The sequence below is a fragment of the Callithrix jacchus genome, chromosome 5 (genome assembly GCF_049354715.1).
Source record: "Callithrix jacchus isolate 240 chromosome 5, calJac240_pri, whole genome shotgun sequence".
NCBI lineage: Eukaryota > Metazoa > Chordata > Mammalia > Primates > Cebidae > Callithrix > Callithrix jacchus.
In genome coordinates, this window is record NC_133506.1 from 158,006,526 (window position 1) to 158,027,595 (window position 21,070).

The 21,070-nt window shown below is 38.2% G+C and overlaps 1 protein-coding gene across 1 annotated transcript in view; it reads left to right on the plus strand.

The window, feature by feature from the left end:
* Positions 1-21,070, plus strand: part of FREM2 (FRAS1 related extracellular matrix 2) — a 195,824-nt gene that overhangs the window by 75,212 nt on the left and 99,542 nt on the right. The window contains exons 3-5 of the mRNA XM_002748988.6: positions 2,681-2,827; positions 8,012-8,242; positions 20,554-20,679. Coding sequence (XP_002749034.4) covers positions 2,681-2,827; positions 8,012-8,242; positions 20,554-20,679 — 504 coding nt within the window. The remainder of the gene's footprint in view (positions 1-2,680; positions 2,828-8,011; positions 8,243-20,553; positions 20,680-21,070) is intronic.

The window sequence follows — 21,070 nt, forward strand, 5'->3', positions numbered from 1 at the left end:
ACAGGAGTGTAGCATAAAGTTGTTTTCATCTAATAATTTGTTTTGACACCAGAGCTATTTTATGTACTCATTTAATCAAGTACGTGTTATTCTCTCTTTTCCATTACTTTCTAGATGATGTTCCAATTAATGGAACATATACAATGCTGTTTAGAAATATATTTTAAAAACAATGAGAATAAGTATTGGCAATAATGAAAGAATGCATACTCTCAATTATTGATGTAAATTAGTGCAATTTAGTACAATTAGTAAATTAATGCGATTAAATATGAGAGGATACCCACCAAAGGGCACAACTATACAGAGTAATCAATAAGAGAACAGCTGCAGAACCACAAATTGATGAGAGGGCTGGAGCAGCTGCAGCTGCTTCACAAGCAGGGGGATAGAGCAGCGATAAGGAGTGGAAAGCATCAGCCAAGGAAGAATAGGGGTCCTCATTTTAGGCAAGAGGACATGGGTGATGGGAAGAGTGAGGGTGGCAAATCCCCGGAGCTGCAAGAATCTTGGCTTACCTCCAGATGAGCAGATTGGAGTGCAAGGGGCACAATCAGGGTAGGCCAGGATGAACCTGGAAATCTGCAAAGAAAAGTCCACTTGATATGGGCAAAAGCTGTAGGCAAGAGAGGCAAAGGCGAAATGAGCTCCGGGAGGTGTAAGGCAGACGAATGGTAGTTCAACAGCGGGCATGCAGGGTGGGCTGGCGGGTTCGTGGTGTGGCAGGGCAGAGTGAGCTTGCGTTTGTTGAATGCTGCTATTGACCTCAGGGTACTGTGTGTGTGTGTGTGTGTGTGTGTGTGTGTATGGCTTATCTGAGTCGATCTTCGAAGAAATCACAGGTGCTAATTAGCATCGCCCTCGAAGAAATCACGGGTGCTAATTAGCATCGCCCTCACTTGACACTCCAGAAAAGGAAACGGGTCTAGAGAAGTAACTTGCTCAGAGTCAGACAGCAGCTAGAACTGATGCGAGTGCACCTTGGACTCCCGTTCTGAAGAGCCTCCCAGCCCATGGCCTCTCCTCTCCAGAACAGCACTCAGGGTGCAGCCGATATTAGGCGTAATAAGTTTCATCAGGGCAAAATGTGGAATGAATTTCCTTGTTAAACTGACACAAAATTCCTGCTCTCCAATCTATTTATATTTTATAGTTGAGTCCATAATCCCATCATTTAAAACCCCAGGCAGCTTCACCTGTGTCGTGCCTCATTTTATGTAGCTGCATTCACGGCGTCAGTACCATTTTGTTGTTGTGTTTTTAAGTGTTTTCAGTGTTCCAACAAGAATTTCATATTTATTGTTTAGTGGTCGAATAACATGTTATTTATTTGATACACTATAAGATAGTTTTTAAGGTTTGGAGTTATTATAGAAAATACTGCAACGAATAGTTTCTTACAAATATATATTTTGCTTCTCTTAAAGCAAAAATCCCACAGAAGGACTAACAAGACTGAATGATATAACCATCTTTTTGCCCCTTTCGCACATTGGCACATAGCTGTCCAAAAGGCTTGTGCTAATTTGCAAGTCAAACAACAGTAAACAAGAAAACACTTTCGCTACATAGTCTCACTTGCACGGGGTATTCTCGTTAATCTTCAGTACACAACAAGTTAATAGCTCAAAGTTGCTGCAGATTTTATTTTTTAAAAGTTCGAGCAAAGACAAACGTATTTTCTTGTCTTTTCTCACTCAGCATTTTCCTTTGTGTAGAGTTTTTTGTGGTCTATTAAAGTTTTGAGATTTTCCTGTCTCATTTCTTTTTATCTAGAGAAACTCTATGTGAATTGCAAAGAGAAGAAACTAGAATGAAAATTGTGCCTCTAGCTGTGTTTGTTACTTGGGCATTTTTTTTTTCACAGCCTCTTTCAGAAAGACTTAAAAGACGTTACTGATGCCTTTGTTTGTAAACCTCACCTTACTCTGAAATAATTGGTGTAGATCAAAAGAAGTAGAGGGATGCGTGCAGAGTGATCAGCTGATAACCATTTTTCCTTTCATTTACCCAACATAGTCGCTTTCACATTAGAGCGATCACACGCGAGGTTTATTTTCTCCTGATAGGCAGCCAGCTCCATTTTGGTGGGAAGATGGGAGGGGAAAACCTTATCTTCAGGGTGGAATGGAAATCAATGAAAAGAACTGTCTGTTTGCTCTAAGGAATGGAGTGGAATATAGTGGGGAAGGGAGGCGGAGAAGGGATATTTGTTTTTCCTTAAGTGGTTATAATTAAAACCTTCCACCTAATTGCTCTGTGAACCAGAAAAAGGTATTTGTGAAGTTGTGTTTTTTTAAGAACATCACAAAGGAGCCTTGCAGCCCTCCGAATAGAAAACTTGCTCTCCAGCGGCACCTTGTGGGAAGTGAGTTATCCTGCAAGTGGGATATTTAGTTCTGGGATTAAACTAAATTGCCTCTACCCATTACCTACTTCCCCTTCTAAAACAGCAAAACATTCGTGAAGAATTATGTCAGCGATTGAATTTATGTGTAATAGTTCCTAGACTGTAAGCTGTACCTCCATGTACATATTCTAGAGTTGTGTGTCAAACTAAGTAGCTGTATTGATTCTTAGTGTTGCTTCATTAAAGCAGTCTGTGGAATTTTTAAGAAAGCACTAATTTTCACTCATTCAAAAAAGCACTGATGTATGGCTTTACATTTTTATTTTCAAGGTGGAAACAAGTTAACCAACCAGCATTTTCGTCTGAATTGGGCATGGATCTCCTTCGAAAAGGAATATTACCTGATCAATGAGGACTCCAAATTTCTAGATGTCATTCTTAAACGCAGAGGTTACTTGGGAGAAACTTCTTTTATAAGTAAGTTTAATTTTTTATTTCTGTCTTAAAATTTTATTTTCTAGCAAAGGTTTGTAATTCTTGTACAGCGATTAAAATATCAGTTTAGTTCACTGATCTAGTTTTAGAGCTTAGAGATTTAAAATTCTCTAACTGCTAAAGAAACAAGCAACAGGTTTGTGTCCAGGTACTTATCTCTGTAAGACTTTTATGTGCACATATGATCTTTTTCTGTTATAAAAATTGGCAAGAACACTAATAAGTTATGAAATAAAAATAAATGCCACTAGATCTTAGAATAAGCTTAGACAAATCTGTAATTTATCCCTAGATAAAAGTCTTCTGAAACATTAGTGTTGTGACCTTTCTTTGTAACTAACAGCAAATTGTTAAATACTAATAATTTTCTTCTGCTTTGCTTCATTTAAATAAAACTGAGAGTCAACCCAAACAAAAGAAACCTTTTGTCAACTCCAATTCAAGGTCATATTTGATTTTCATATACGTGGAAAATAAAGTTGGTAGTGTATTGGTATTTTTAAGCAGCAATATCATTGGCACAAAATATTTAATATGTTGATAAAAATGGCAGCATCTGGGAAGCAATTATATGGTTTTGGTACCATGTATTCTATAGACATCTAGGCCAATAGAATTTGCATGGGGTAGAAAAGATTTCATTGAGTGAGATTATCAAGTAAGGTAGGAATCTAGGAAAATGTTAGCAAAGTAAAAAGTTAGTAACCCTATGCTTGTCTCCAAATGATTATTTTGAAATTTTACCAGTTCATGAATTTCAAGAGCCTTAAACAGTAGACCTCTATGCACAGGTCTACACCGCTGCCACCCCAACACCACCCCCCGCACCCACGCACCCGCTGTACCTTTGCTGCATCCACAACCCCCTACCTTTCTTTTTTATTTCCCCTGACATGTTTTGGTTCTGAATATTAATTACCCCTGACTTTAAAAATATATTTTTTTCCTTTTAACTTTAGAGGACTGGGGTTTCACAGGACACTTTCCCCGTCTTTGAGATTGCTCTGACTGCAGGGGCGCCGGTCCCCCACAGCCTCACCCACAGCTTCTGCTTCCATCTTCACTTTGCATGAGCCTCCACCTGGCTGTGCTTCACATGCTTTGTATTTAGCCTCGGGTATGCTGAGCGCTCTCACCGCGCTCTGTTTAAGGACATTCTCTGTGCACACGTGCACATCAAGTCTGTCTTATCATCAGGGAGACATTTGTCTTAACTCTGCTTTCGACTTGAACCTATAGCAAATAAGTCATAGGGAAAATGATAGCTAACAAACAGAGCACCTTACCAATTATTAAGAATAGGTTTATCTATTTTTTTTTTTTTTAAGACAAGAGTCTCACTCTGTTGCCTAGGCTGGAGTGCAGTGGCGCGATCTCAGCTCACTGCAACCTCTGCTGCCCAGGTTCAAGCGATTCTCTCCTGCCTCAGCCTCCCAAGTAGCTGGGATTACAGGCACCTGCCACTGTGCCCGGCTAATTTTTGTAGTTTTAGTGAAGATGGGGTTTTACCATCTTGGCCAGGCTGGTCTTGGACTCCTGACCTCATGATCCACCTGCCTCTGCCTCCCAAAGTGCTGGGACTATAGGCGTGAGCCACCATGCCTGGCCAGGTTTACCTCTTTTTTACCTGAGTTCCCATTCCTGGTAAGTTTATTTAATTTTTCACTCACAACCGGCCCATGGATAGCATTGGGAAAGTTAATAGTGGAAAAAGATTTTTAAATTTTTTTTCCCACTGCCTTTTTTTTTCTTAAGCTGGATACTAAACTGTCAAGAACTCTTTTTCTTGTTATTTTTTTCATTGCACTATTATTTCCTATGAATGTGGGGTTACCAGCAGTTCTACAAAGGCTCATAGGCTTTACTTGGTTCACTTCACATGGTTACTTAGTAACCTGGGGTGATAGAAAGTCGGGAAGCCTTCTGTGTGTGGTCCGCATCCTTCAGTCATTAAAGATGGTAATGGAATTCATGCTAGGACCTGGAATGAAAATCAGATTAAAATGAAGGGTAGCCTCATAGAAGTTCTACAATGAGTACATTGCCTATAACTGTTCCATACACACTCCACTTTTATTTATGGACCTTTAGAATGATGTAGATTGCATTATAGCAAAAGACAGAACATCACTTGAGTACAGCTAAGAAATCATGAATTACATGAAATTTGTAGATGTATTTTCTGAAAGATGATTATCCATTTGATAACTATTCCAACCACTAATAAACTACAGGTGTATTTATAGTCCACGGTAGTATTTGCCTTTCAAAGATCTTATTGCTACCAGCTTTTGAGCATTTAATAAGGCAGGTCCTCCATATGCACATTAAGCACTTCATCTCTTTGTGCCTTACATCAACCCTTTATTCCCTGACTCAACAAATATTTTCTTGAGTACTCATTCCATACCAGGGGCTTTGTTGGGTAGTAAATGAGGAAGAAACAATGATAGTTAATGTTTACTGAGTTATTTGCTGGGCCTACTTCCCAATACCCTACCTAGGTCAATTCCATGAGAAGAGCACCATGAGGTGAGGAAATAGGGAGGCTGTGTTATGTCCAAAGTTAGACAGCTAGTGAGGGGCAGAGCTGAGATTTGGCAAAAGGCCCATGCTCTTAACCATTGCACCATAGTGCTTCGTAAATCCTCCACGGAGATAAGTTCATAACTTGTCTACCATCCCACAAGTGTTATACGGCACCTACCACTGTGCCCGGCTAATTTTTGTAGTTTTAGTAAAGACGGGGTTTTACCATCTTGGCCAGGCTGGTCTTGAGCTCCTGACCTCATGATCCACCTGCCTGGATGGGATATAAAATGGGATAGGATGGGATATAAAATCTATTCTCTCCTTCCACAAATACGTTGTTTAAAACACCTTATTATTTTTCTATATCAGAGGAAAAGATCCAGCTGCAGTTTCATGTAATAACAAATGTAAGAAATCACAGGTATTTTTAGCAGCGACCATTGGGATATGGTATTGCAAGAACTCATTTACTGTTAGATGGCCTGACTGTCATGTAGGAAGGAGGACTAGTTGTAACTAGCAGGCGTTCCTTGTATCATTCTTCCTCATTTTTGTTTTCAACTGCCTTTTGAACCTCCAGAAAACATATAGAGTGCGTTGCCGATGAAAGAAAACCAAATAGAAAAGTGAGCAGCAGCTATCAGAGGCAGACTAAGCAACGTTTGCTGGTCATGCCACTGGGGATAGAGGGGTCAGTGAGCAGCATGTGTTCTGGAACCTCAGAGAGAATGATTTCTTTCATCAGTATCTTGGCAGTGAACTGCAGTGGATCCAAGAGGTGTTGACAGCCAGTCTGTGTGCAGGACAAACCGGAGAGCTATCAGGAAGTCTGCAGCATTCAACAAAATACGCAGCCCTGCAATTCCTGGTTCTGTGCCCGTTTTTCTCTTGCCATTGAATAAATCATGTTTTACCTGCTACTGAAAAGGAAAATATGATGCAACATTTTTCTCAGTTATTTTTCTGAGAACTGTAAGACAGAAGTATTTTTAATAAAATGTTTGTTTTCAGCTTCATTTTAAGATTAAAATAACAGTCATTGATATATTTCTATCAATAAATAAATGTTCAAATGACTCATATACAAGCACTATAAAGGCAAAGGTTTTTGTTTAGTTCGTTCTCTGATACAGCCCAGCATATAGAACAGAGCCTGGCATGGAATAAGTACTCAATGAATATTTGCAGTTGAATGGATCGTATTTAGTCTAGTTTCATTTTTCATTTAAAAACCAAAAGGAATTCTTCAAAAATATAATAATTTTTAATTAAATGTAAAAGGTTCCAACATAATTTATTTTTAAGCTTTAAAAAATCTAAGTCACAAGACTTTATTTTTCTTTTATGTATTTATGTATTTTTAATTTTTGAGACAAGGTCTCACTCAGGCTGGAGCACAGTGACAGGATCGCAACTCGCTGCAGCCTTTCCCTCCTAGGGCTCAGGTGATCCTCCCATCTCAGCCTCCCCAGTAGTGGGGACTATAGACATGTGTCACCAAACCCAGCTAATTTTTGTCTATTTTGTAGAGATGAGGATTCACCATGTTTTCCAGGCTGGTCTCAAACTCTTGGGCTCAAGAGATCCACCTACCTTTCCTCCTAAACTGCTGGGATGATAAGCCTGAGCCACCATGCCCAGCCTTATTTTTCCCTCTTTTACACTTGTCTGTCCTGTCAACATCTCTGAAAATGCCCAGGTTTAGAGAAATATATTTGAAAATTATTCTATTAACTTGACTCACTAAGAGGTTCTGCTTCCGTATTTAAGGATATAGAAGTCCAGGTACTATTGCCATTTTTATGTTTTTCTATGACATTGAATGTTTTCACTGCTTCTGATAATGTACCCTATGGTTTGAGAATCTGGCATGGTAATAGTGAAGATCATCTTGCGATGTACTTAGAGACCCAGGGATCCTTCAACCTTCCCAGCTAACTGAAATTGACCTTGAATGAACTTCCAGAGTAAGCCAAGCATAATGCTCATAATAACCATATATATTTAGTTCTCCAATTCTGTGTACATGGTTTCATGGAATTCTAGGGTGTTCCACAGAGGAAAATCTGGCAGTGGCCATGTTGAAAATACCGAATTACATTTTTTTATGGATCCTAGTTCCATTAAATGTTTAGAGAATACCATCACTTTTTATTATTCCACTTAGCCATTTACGACTTAGATGGTGAGTCAAAGAATTCTTTCATGGAATCGTTTCTTATTGGCTTATATTTTATAGTTAGAGAATGTTTCTTATGTTTTTTTATGTAATATGCAGCAACACATGCAAAAGTAAATGTAGTTTGAAGACTGCATGAACTTGTAAGAGTAAGGATATTGTACAATGTGAATATAAAACATATTCTTGTTTGACAAGAAGTTCTAATCCAAATGTAGCTCAAAGCATATGTAGCAAAACCATAATGGAGTCAAATGCAGAACAGAATCATGAACTACCCAACACCTACAGTGAAACACTTGCATCATCAAAGCCATACCCAGTTTTCCATTTCATGAGATCAAAGCAGGATCAACTCTGCTCTTCAGGATAAAATGACATCTAAAAAGTTAATAAGGAAAACCTTAATAATCCGAGTGAAAATGAAACTAAGAAAATGATATGTTTCTGTGCAGGTATTGGCACAAGAGATGGGACTGCAGAGAAAGACAAAGACTTCAAGGGCAAAGCACAGAAACAAGTGCAGTTCAACCCGGGCCAGACCAGGGCCACGTGGCGAGTGCGGATCGTGAGTGACGGGGAGCATGAGCAGTCTGAAACCTTTCAGGTGGTCCTCTCGGAGCCCGTGCTGGCTGCCCTGGAATTCCCCACAGTGGCCACTGTTGAGATAATTGACCCAGGAGATGGTAAGAGCCATTGTTAATTGGTTTATGTTTTTGCTGTTGGGCTGCTATGACAAAATACCTTATAGGGGTATACCTTACCATTTTAAATTCAGTGTTTGAAATTTCTATAGAGAGAATCTTCGAGATTAATGATTCCCTATTCTCAGATATGCTGACAGGAAGATGGAACCTGAAAAGTAATGAAAGAATGCTCTATACCTAAAATATGTGTAATATAAAATTATTTATATATTTGTATATAAATTATATTAATAGATTTTATGTATATATAGCAATATATTTATATATATTTGCCAGCTAGTACAATTTCCATATTACCAGAAAAATCTTAATGCATATATAAATTATGTACATATTTTAATGCATATATAAATTATTTACATATTTATACACAATTTATATATGTAGCTCAAAGCATATGTAGCAAAACCATACATAAATATATATACATATATACATAAATATATATACATATATGTATATATATAATTTATATATACAATATAACATATATATAAATTGTGTATAAATATGTAAATAATTTATATATGCATTAAAAATTTTCTGGTTTATATATATGTGTGTGTGTGTGTGTGTGTGTATATATGTGTGTGTGTGTGTGTATGTGTATATATAAATATATATAAAATTGTTTGTAAAGACAGTATCTTGCTATGTTGCCCAGGCTGGTCTCAAACTTCTGGCCTCAAGCTATCCTCCCAACTCAGCCTCTCAAAGTGCTGGGATTACAGGTATGAGCCACTGTGCCCAGCCAGGGATGCTATATTTTTCCAAGTGAATGAATTATCCATGGAATTACCAACATGTTCTTCCTGTTATTATAATTCTATCATTTAATATTGCTCATGTCATTTTTCTTGGATTAATTCATCACTTTTTGGAGTCCTTTAAATGTCTTAACATATCTTTTAAACAAATGGTTTGAGAATGAGATCACTTTTGAATTAATGTGGTTTCCATATTACTTTTAATTATTAAAGTTTTCTTTATATATTTACCAGCCAAAAATTTCTATTTGGCCATATGTGTCTACACTTGTTGCATAATATGCACCCCACCTACCCCCATTCTGTAGTGAGCACAGTGTTTTGAATCATTGCTGTTAATTTCCATCAGATTACGTTTTCTTGTCAATGCACACCTTGGCTGATGCTGGTAGAAGTGAACCTTAATGCTTTTGTGTGTAATTTGACCTTTTTCCTCCCCATCATACTTCTACAGTCCTAGCTTGTCTCGATCTAGTCAGAAAATTTAAAAAAAGAAAACGAAAAAAAGCTTGAATGACTTTTTGAGGGCTGGCATTTATACAAACCTTGTAGAAAAGTCTAAAGCTGAGATCCTGTCAAAAGCCAAACATGACTTTCTTTTAAATTGCCAGCCTACTTTATTTTGTCAATCAGAAGATTCTTAAATGGTTTGCAAAGATACAATCTACAGAGTACGTGAAATGGAAACCTGTGTGGAAATTCCTGTGTTAAAAGACTAAGCATAATTAGATAAAGTGAAAAAGAAAACCAGAGTTCTGACATCATTTGTTTAACTAACAACTCTGCCTTTAAAGATGAAGTTCAATTATGTTTATAATTTTCATTAAAGAACAGTTAGCATTTAATTACATTTGATTTCATCTGCATTATCCAGGGATAAATAATTAAACTTTCTTTTGGTCTTGAGCTTTGGATATATGTTTGAAAAATAAAGCTTTTCTCTTTTAAACAAGCCCAGGACAGCTTTAATACATGTAAACTGATCCATTAGTTAAAGCTGGAAACCATTTTTTCATATTTTGTTTCCCAACTAGTACAATTGCCATATGACCTGAAGAAATGAGACACTTGAATTCATTTCTGCCTTCCAATTTATAAGCTCAGAGTGACATGCTGTACCCATGATATATCTAAGGAGTAGGCTATTAAAAACAAGACAAAATACATATACACACTCCATGTACACAGCCCCCCAGTTATATAATCCTTTCCTAACATGGGCTATACCAAATAAAACTTTGCCGTAATTTCATTTCATGTATTGATCATCTAAGTTGTTTCAGAATTTTATAGATAAAGTTCAGCCGTGTTTATTTGAAGTCGTGATGATCCTTGGATAACTGACAAATCCTCCACAATGCCTGTATGCTCCGTGCCTTGTTGAAGACCGTTGGTCTTGAAACTGTTACACCTGGAATTGATTCCTAAATCTATTTCTAGTTGTGTGACCTAAAATAAAGTAGCTTTTAATTAGATTTAGTTTCCCAATGCACAAAATAAGAAAAATTAATAATTAGCATGTTATAGCATTCCTGCGGAAGTTCTATAAAACATAAAGCAGAATGCATATATTCTTATTTCCAATATCATAAATCTAATGTTAGATTTCATTTTAAGAAATTGAGTAATTCTTTTTTTTCCTAACAAAGGATCACTTTCCCCACCATCTAGGAACTTTGTTTCCTTTTGTGCTCTCTCTCCAGCTCTTTGCCTATCAATTCACCTGCCCTAGGAACCATTATGCCTACAAGCTCTCCCTCTGCATATTCATTCTAGGATGTGTTTTGAGGTTTTGTTTTCATGCATTAAAAATTTATCCAGCTCCTACTTGTGAGGGGTACAGCACTGTATATTGGGAATGCAAAGATAATAGGATAGAATCTCTGCTGTCAAAGACCACAGGGGATGGGAAAGAGAGGCTTTAACTGATCACAGGAGAATGCGATATGATAACACAAGCTATGAACAGTATCGTGAAATGCAGAAGAGGGAATAACCAATTCAACTCTGCTTTATTTTAGTCTGGGAACCAGTTTTACTTATTAGCAAATTTGTTTAAACACAAGTCTATGCTTTTCTCAATATTTGTAATGGTACTGACTGAAAGTCACTGAGCAGTTACTACACAACAGACAGTGTGTTTGGCACATTATATATGTTCTCTCATTCAGCCCCTTTTACCGCATTGCCTTGTAGACATTGGAACCATTTCAGGCATTTTACCTGATATTTACGGGAGGCTTTCAATTTTATATTTGGCAAGTTTTAGAACATTAGTTCCAGATTTATGTGACAAAAGATAACTTTTTAACACACATACAAACATACACACACAAACACATGTATATGTACTGGCTTCTCACATTTCGTAATTATGCTCTTATAATGCCGTCTATCCATATATTTTCTGGATGAGGAATCTGACAAACAGAGCATTGAAAACTTATCTCATTTAAATCTTATGTGTATAATGCTGTGATTTATATATCAATTTACAAATATCTCTGAGGCTCAAGGAATTTGCTTTCCCAAAGTCAGCAAGCCAATAAGCGCCAGAGGCAGTATTTAAAATATATATATGTGTGTGTATGTGTGTGTGTGTGTGTATGTGTGTGTATATACGTATCTCATGTAATAAAACTAAACAATGTGTCTTCAAATATATATATTGTTTCCCCCTCTAGAGCTCTTGTTTCCCCTAAGTTATGGTCTGCTATCATTTTACGTGGTTAGAAAAGAAGTAATATCCCAAATCATAATAAATCAGTGTGCTTATCACTGTGACATTGTTTTACTTATCTTGTATATGAAAACAACAAAGTAATTTCTTCCCTTCTTACGCTCTTCTCTTTTCTCTTTCTATTATGTATTAAGCCTCAAATTTATTATATAGGTGAATAAAACTAAGCATTCTAAGAAAATAGTCAAGACCAATTCAGCCCCTGCATCATGTGTCTGTGTACTCAACAAATGCTTATTAAACATCTACTCTATGCTGCTAGGATCTAGGTAGTGGAGAAGGAGGCATACTAACCCTTGAAGTTAATTATATGATTAGGTGATCTCATTCCCCTAGATTGTTACAATTAACAACGTAGAATGCTGTGTGCTCCGTTAAGCAACCAGAGCCCATAGAAGTATCTGTGGACTATCCAGTCTTGAGAGAGACGGAAAAGCTTCTCAAATAGAGATTCAAAACCTCCTTGCCTTAAGTTCCCCGTCAGAAATTACACAGTCTATCCTAGCTCTTTAACGCATATAGATGTTAGTTAATGTTAAAGATTTCCATTTCTGTTAAGGGAAAATATACAAGAGCTAAAATGTATTATTTTATATAAAGATCCCACTTTTTTTTTACTTTGTAATTTCTAGCCAGACTAAATGGAGTTTTACGTACATTTATTGGGAGAAAACAACCTCAAATATAGAGGTATTTGAGTACAGATGCTTAGCACAGGTATCTAAAGCCTGTAATAGTTTATGTAATTATTTAGTTTGTATACTTGAAATGTCTGCCAACTTCTGACAGAAACTGGGTTGTTCTGATATTTACATGATACCAACGTACAGCCAGGAATGAGTAGATTAAATATTTGATCTCTGTAATCATTTCTGGTGGGGCCATGGCAGGTTGATGCTACATAATATTTAATAGCAAATAAACACATTTTAAAGGAATTTAAGCCTTTACATTAAAGTTAAAAACCTAGTATTAATGGATACAATGAAAAGACAAAAATGTGTATTCTGAGTGAACCAAACACATTTCATATGATAGAATTCAGATGACATAGGATGACTACAATATGAAACCCAAACATTAATACTTATTTTTTGAAATTGTCAACATTGTCAATATTGGCATAAGTAGGTCACTGGCTAGTTATATTTTGAGGTGAATGTGCCAAAATTCGAGGTTCAGAATTAAGGAGACCATAGGATACTGGGGATGATGACGGAGAAATGATAAAGCAGGCATGTGAGAGCTTCAACTTTAGTGACAGTCAAACCTTTTTTAAAAAGAAACCATCAGTGTGAAGCATGAGTCATCATCTTAAGGCAAATAAAAAATTTCGAACGCTTGTTAAAAGTATAGCACATAGTTTCTGACACTGAGTACTGGATGTAAAGAAAAATACTGCAAAATAAAACTTGAGTCATGAAAAATATTCTGAAAGTTTCTACATTTACAAAATAAAAACATTTAATGATTCAAACAAAGATTATCAAAAGATTCACTTTATTTATTTATTTAGAAACAGAGTCTCACTTTGTCACCCTAGCTGGAGTGCAGTGGCACAATCTTGGCTCACTGCAGCCTCTGCCTCCCCAGTTCAAGCGATTCTCCTTCCTCAGCCTCCCAAATAGCTGAGATTACAGGCGTGCACCACCACGCCTGGCTCATTTTTGTATTTTTAGTGGGGACGGGGTTTCACCATGTTGGCCAGGCTGGTCTCAAACTCCTGACCTCAAGTGATTCACCCATCTCGGACTCCCAGATTGCTGGGATTATAGGCATGAGCCACCATGCCCTGCCCCAAAGATTCACTTTAATCAACAAGTTTGTATAGTACCGAAGGATAACTTTTGGACCTCATGAAATCTTGGTGTGAACTTGTAGCCCTTATTATCATCTGGTTTGAGTATGTTTACATTACTTTGATTTATTTCTTTTTCAAGCTCCTGTAAAAATGAGTCTATATTACTACGTCCATCGTAGAGTAAAACAAACAAACCATAGAAATGTAAGAAAGCTGTCCAAGTTCAAATATATCAGTGACAGACTCTGCTGTATTCAATACCACTTGTTGGCCAGTCTGAGGGCACCATAGTGGCCTGAAAATGTACTGGAATCTGGAATATCTTCTGAGTTGTTTTTGAACCTGCCAGATTTCTTAAAGGCAAGAACAATCAGTGCCTTCATCCATACACTGCATTTCCTTTTCCTTCCTTGTTCTTTTATAGCAGATTTTTAGAAGATATTTTGTTCTATCATTATTTGGCGGAGTCTGTTTATTTTTTATCCTTTGTAAGATATAATTGAGAGAAGGGACAAAATGTACGTTCTCTTTTGAATGAAGATACAACTACTTTGTGTCTGAGAACAAAAGTCAGTTTTGCCTATGTAGCACAGGCAAAACCTAAAAATAAAAACTGCAGTTACAGATTGCAGTATGCATTACAATATAGTCACATGGACCAATAAAGAATGCATTCACTTTATTCTTTCTTTCAAAAGAAAGGGGTAATTAAATCAATCTGGAAGCATAAAAGTAACACATGTTCATTGTCAAAAATACAAGATGTTAATAATCGTGGAAAATGAGAGGGGGTGAAGGAATATATGGTAACTGTGTGTACTTTCCATTCATTTGTCTCTAAATCTAAAACTGCTAAAAAGAAAAAAAAAACAAAACAGAGGTCTACTCTCTTAATTTGCTTTCTTTCTTTTTTTTTTTTTTTTTTTTTTTTTGAGATGGAGTCTTGCTCTGTCACCAGGTTGGAGTGCAGTGGTGTGTGATATCCCGGCTCACTGTAGCCTCCTCCTCCCACGTTCAAGTGATTCTCCTGCCTCAGCCTTCCGAGTATCTGGGACTACAGGCACCCACCCCCATGCTAATTTTTGTATTTTTAGTAGAGATGAGGTTTCACCAGATTGGCCAGAATGGTCTCGATCTCCTGACCTCATGATGAGCCTGCCTGAGCCTCCCAAAGTGCTGGGATTACAGGTTTACATTTGCAACCTTACCACTTGGGAATAACCATTGTTAACATTTGAAAGGTCATTTTTGTCCCCATGAGAGTTGACTATTCTATACTTTAGCCCTTACTTTGTCTCTCAGTGAACACCCTCACAAAGAGCTGCAGTTCCAGTCCAGTGTGTTAATGGGATTTGACCTGCATACTTTTATATCATGATATACATGTATTATATTCCATATACATACTAATAGATTATATACATTTATTTTTTCATACTTGTGAAGATTCATTAATGTGCTTATTATACATATATTATGAAATTATACACAATACTTTTATAATTGTGTATGTATACAATCATATATATACAATTTCTATGAAAATACGGGATCTTAAAAGGAATTCTCAAAATATTTGTTTCTAACTTTTTTTTTCTGCTTCTACTGCAATGGCCCTCTCTCTGCCTTAGCAGAACTTCACATTGCTCTTTCATTATCTCAATTTAGCCTTTCGTTTTCCTCTGATCTAAGTGATGCTCCCACTCCCGGCTACCCTGAGAAGTCTTGTCTTAGGCAGTAGAGTGCAGTGGTTATGAGCCTGGATGGGTTCTGACACGGAGGTTCTGAGTTGAAATCCCAGCATCACCACCTGCCAACCTAACTTTCATCTGTGTACCTCAGAGGTAAAGTGAGTCGTAATAATTCTTACCTCAAAGGCTGATGCAAGGGTAAAACTAGCCAATCGGGTGAAGTGTTTAGAATAGGGCTTAGCAAATAATGACTACTCCATGCCTATTAGCTAATAATTTTTAAGGATAACGTACAAATGCCACTTTAAGGAATTTTGCACTTAAAGAGCTATGCTTACTTGAAGCAGTCTGCATAGACACTTCTATTGTATTTATAATGTGAAGTTGAAAAGGAATGTTACCTGAAAAGTCTATCGGGGAGGCTTTCTTTGTCTCTCTGATACCCTTTTCCAGTTTCTCCCACAGCCTACATATTTCTGTTAAAGTTAGGTCAACAGAAGAGCTAAACTTGATACTGGGCCTGTTTACTCTCTGTCAGATCAACTGTAGGAGTGAATTCCATAGCGAAGGGCACAGCCCGGACACTCGGTTTTCTTTCTTGTTGCTAATTCAAACCTACTGGCACTGGCAAGAGGTCCTGGTTTGCTTAATCAAACCTTCAAGGGTCATAAGGTGCAGGAAGAACCAAACACCAAAACTCAGGTACTCGAGCTTTAAATCTTAAAAAAAAGCTTATTAAATTAAAATCCCATACATGGACCACTTCTGAATAACTTATTTGAAAAGAAAAACCTGGCCAGCATGGATTAGCAGCAGAGAATGGATATTATGCATAACCAACCCTATCTTAGTCAGCTCAGGCTGCTATAACAAAGCGTCACAGACTGTGGTAAATGTCTTAAACAACAGACATTTCTTTCTCACAGTTCTGGAAGCTGGAGAATCCAATGCCAAGGTGCCAGTACATTTGGTTCTTGGCGAGGGGCCTCTTTCTGGCTTGGAAATGGCTGCCTTCTCTCTGCATCTTCCTTTTCCTTGATGCATGGTCCTGGAGAGAAAAATATCTCATCTTCCTCTTCTTATAAGGACACTAATCCCATCCTGAGGGACCCATCCTCATGACCTCACTGAAGTACCTCCCAAAAGGCTGTATCTCCTAATACCACCACCTTGGGCATTAGGGCTACAACATATAATGCAGGACGAACACAAACATTCAGCCCATAACAAACCCTAAAGGATGAGAATAGAGGGAAACAACATACACTGGGTCTTTCTGAGGGTAGAGGGTGGGAGGAGGAAGACGATCAGGAAAAGTAACTAGTAGGCACTACGCTTGGCTTAACACCTGGTTGGTTAGATAATCTGTGCAGCAAACCACTGTGGCACACATTTATTTATGTCACAAACCTGCACTTGTACCCCTGAACTTAAAAATAAGTTAACAAAAACCCTAATAAATCAAACTTTCTGTAATATTCCGTACTAATGCCATGGAGTCCATGACCTGAAGACTGCCAAAATCTAGGTGATACTAGAGCACATTTTCATTGTTAATGAAAAGAAACTCACTGAAACTAATTGAATATTTGACTTGAATTTTCAGTGATACTTGCTGTGTTATTTGTACTCAAGTCATGATAATTCTTATGTTGAAATGTTATATTTGGTAAAAACCTTACTTCATAATAATAGATGTAATTCTTGCTGTTACTAAAACTCATCTTAAAAATAAACCGACATTCTCAGCAAACTAACACAGGAACAGAAAACCAAACACCACATGTTTTCACTCATAAGTGGAAGTTGGACAGTGAGAATACCTGGACACAGGGAGGTGAACAACACACACCAGGGTCTGTAGATGGGGGGCAAGGGGAGGGAGAGCATTAGGACACCCCATGGTGAGTCCCTAAATCCATTCTCTAATCTATCTATCTATATGATTTTATTCTGACTCTTGGCTCTACATACCATCAACATCTTCAGTTTAGATTTCCATTCAGACCTCTCCGCTGCTATCCATCATTCTATAACCAGAGGGCTAATTTGACATGTCGGCTTGGATATTTAAAAGGAACCTCAATCTTAATATGTCCAAATGGAACTGTGGATTTCCACTCCTAAATCTGATTCTCCTGCAGTCTTCCTCATCTCTATAAACAGCAATTTCATCTTTCTGGTTCGGGTCAAGTCAACAAAACTTGGAGTCATCTTTGATTCTTCTGTTTCTTGCACATACCACATCTGGTCCATCAGAAGACTCGAATGGCTCTGCCTTTATATTCCTGCCTGCAGCCCTGTCATTCCACCTCCACTGCTACTGCCTGGTCAAAGCTTCTCTGATCGCTTACCTCTATAGTTGTGAAATCTCCTGATCAGGCTCTTTACTTCAACTCCTGGACCTAGTGTCTCTTTATCTTACAGCAGCCACAACTTACGTGCTTAAAGAATGTCAGATTATGGCACCTTTCCTCCCATGTCTGAAGACTTCCCATGGTTTCAGAGTGAAAGACTGAATATGTAAACAGCCTGTAGGCAGACCACACATTAAATACAGCTCTGCAGCACAGACTGCAGCAACCAGAAAGCCAAAGACGGCTTCTTCGGCAATCAGCCCCCAGTGGTCAGGATCTGATGATGGCTTTCCTCATTTTTGTCTCCACTTGAAATTTTGGAACAACCAGACAGAGCCAAATATGCACCTCTAACCGTAGGATACCCCATAGCATACTTCACTTCTAGTTAATCCGCTAGAGCTTCCTCACGTCGGCAGCCTCCATTCAGGGCACTCCTGAAGCCTTCCCTTTTTTCCACTATCAGGCATTCCCACATCTCTGCCTGTCTTTGGGTCTTTATCAAAAGTGACAATGGCTGACTCCATTGCTATAGCAAGCTATGAATAAACAACATATGCTTGTTCTCATCCCAGCTGATCTTTGTTTATTTCCGTATCTTAACCATGAGTAAAAACCAAAGTCCTTCCAATAGTCCTGACGGGCTCCTGTGATCTTCCCACCACCCACCCCTGCACTACCTCTCTAGCCTCATGTCTTATGCTCGCCTCCTTGCCCAGTTTGCTGCAAGCACAGTGGCCTCCTGGCTGATCATTGTAAAGACTTGGTACAACCTGGCCCGAGGCCTTTTTCACTTGTCCATCCATTTACCTGGAATTCTCTTAAGTTATTCATATAGGACATTTTATTACTACCTTCCAATCTCAGCTCAAATGTGGTTCTGATTCTACAGAGACATTTGTTGCAACGTTCCTATGTGTCCTCAACCCCTCCACTCATACTATGTCCAGCCACAGCCCTCACTGTCACCTCAGCACATTTTATTTTCTTCATGTAACTTGTTGCCCCCTAATATGCTACCTATTTTCTTGTATACATATTTTCTTCCTCCTCCCCACCCCTCAACTATAATTAAAAACCCCATGAGGAAAAGGATTTTGTTACTTCTGTGTCCCCTGCACAGTGTTTGGCAAGGTGATGTCACCCAACCAATATTTGATAAATAGTTACAAAATTTTATATTCACAGATTTCTTAAAATGAGGACATTTAAAAAATTAGTATGCCAGTCACAACCCCAGGAGAAAATAAATGGCACACCCAAAATGAGTAATTTAGAAAGGATTGGATCACAGGACTGTTTTAGAAAGGAGAGGGCAAAGACCCGTTAACACCTGGGCATGGTAAAGTGCTTTAAGGCTAATGAGAGCAGCCTCATCACCACCTCTAGGCACAGGACAGGAGAGGCTAGCTGCGCCAGAGCCACAGAGGTTACAGAGCCAGGCACCATAACCTTTCGTGGAGGCTGTGCAGCCAGCTCTGGAAACCCTGAGGGAAACCAAGGGAATAAACGCCTGGCCCACTCTGCTCTTGCCCTCCGAGGTCCTTCCTGTTTTCCCCATTGGCTGACCCAGCCAGGAGCCAGAGTGTAAGGGAAACATTCCTGTTTTGCCAGCTCCTGGGGCACAGCACAGGGTGGAGCAGGGTGGAGCATGGACCTCCAAGGCTATATCCACTGTTCCAACAGTCTTCTATAATTATTGAAAATCATAAGGTTAACTTTTAAAAATAATCATGAAGTGTTTTCTGTGTGGTGTGAGAGTCTCACTGAAACAGACTCCCAGTCAAATACCAGAGTATCTGTTTAGGGTTTACATAGTCAAACCATTGTACTAAATGGTTTTTATCATTTTACACAATAGCTGCATTTTTTTAACAATTTAATCACCCCATTTTTATCATTTAGCATGCTCTTCTACTATGCTAAAAAGAATCATTGGTAATGTCGTATATGTTATTCTGCCAGGGTGAAAGGGAACCACGGAAATTTTTTTTTTTTTTTTTTGAGACGGAGTTTTGCTCTTGTTACCCAGGCGGGAGTGCAATGGCGCAATCTCGGCTCACCGCAACCTCCGCCTCCTGGGTTCAGGCAATTCTCCTGCCTCAGCCTCCTGAGTAGCTGGGATTACAGGCACGCACCACCGTGCCCAGCTAATTTTTTGTATTTTTAGTAGAGACGGGGTTTCACCATGTTGACCAGGATGGTCCCGATCTGCTGACCTCGTGATCCACCCGCCTCGGCCTCCCAAAGTGCTGGGATTACAGGCTTGAGCCACCGCGCCCGGCCAGAAATATTTTTTATAGCTGATAAATAGATTTATCAATTCTAAGGAACAGCTGTTTTTTAAAAGGTTGAATGAGCAATGTATTATTGTAATTTTAATCACGAATTGTCCAAAAGGAACACACTTTGGATGAAAAAAACAACAGAACAGACATTTCAAGATCCGAGTTCCAATTCTGACGTGGCCAGCCATTGACAAATGAGTTCAACTGCACGAGCTTGAGTTTCCTCATCTGTAAACTGGGAGGTGGGACAAGGTGACTTTTGAGGTCATTTCCACCTCTCAAATTGTACTCCATTGGAAGGTGTTAATGTGTGCCAAGAGAACAGTTAGATTTATAAAAAACTGTGTCCGCAAGACTTACTAATTTAGAAGAAAGCAATTACTAGAGATAGAAAACAATTACTAGAGATAAAAGCCATGTTGGGTTTTTTTTTTTAGATTTAAGAATTCACTGGCCAAGTGCCTACACACTTTATACCCAATTATTTTCCCCTCTCCTTCTTCCTTTTCCTCCCACTATGTTGTTGTAAAGAATATTCAAAGGGAAAAATATCAATCATTAGAGAAGTTTTCATTGTGTATGATTATTTCAGTGGTAAGAAGCTCAAACAAAAATAATACTGTCTGTAATTGTGTTTTCTCTTTAGAATCAACCGTATTTATTCCCCAGTCCAAATACTCCATTGAAGAAGATGTTGGTGAGCTGTTCATTACCATCAGGAGGAGCGGGGATGTGAGCCAGGAGTTAATGGTGGTCTGCTATACCCAACAAGGTAGCTCAATTTGCCAAAAACCTAAGATAAGTCCCGAAAGATATAAATGAGCCTTTTTAACATGTGGGAGCCATAACATTTTGCCACTAAGGGTATACTTTATTAATTTTCCATAAATACATAAAAGGATTCATTTAGAAGTCTTTCTTCGGGATTTCACCTTTGAGGAGTCCTCTTTCTGATCTCACTTGGTCACTTACTGCAATACTCAAGGCTTTTTGGATTGCAAGGAACTACAGCCCACCCAAATCTGCTCAAGTAGAAATGCATTACTGTTTTTTTTTTATTAAAAAAAAAAAGAGGCAAAGTGATGCATAGCCAAGGAAAAGGAAGTACTTTAAAACCAGTTTGAAACTCATTTCAAAGAAATACCCAAATGTTTGCTTTGCTC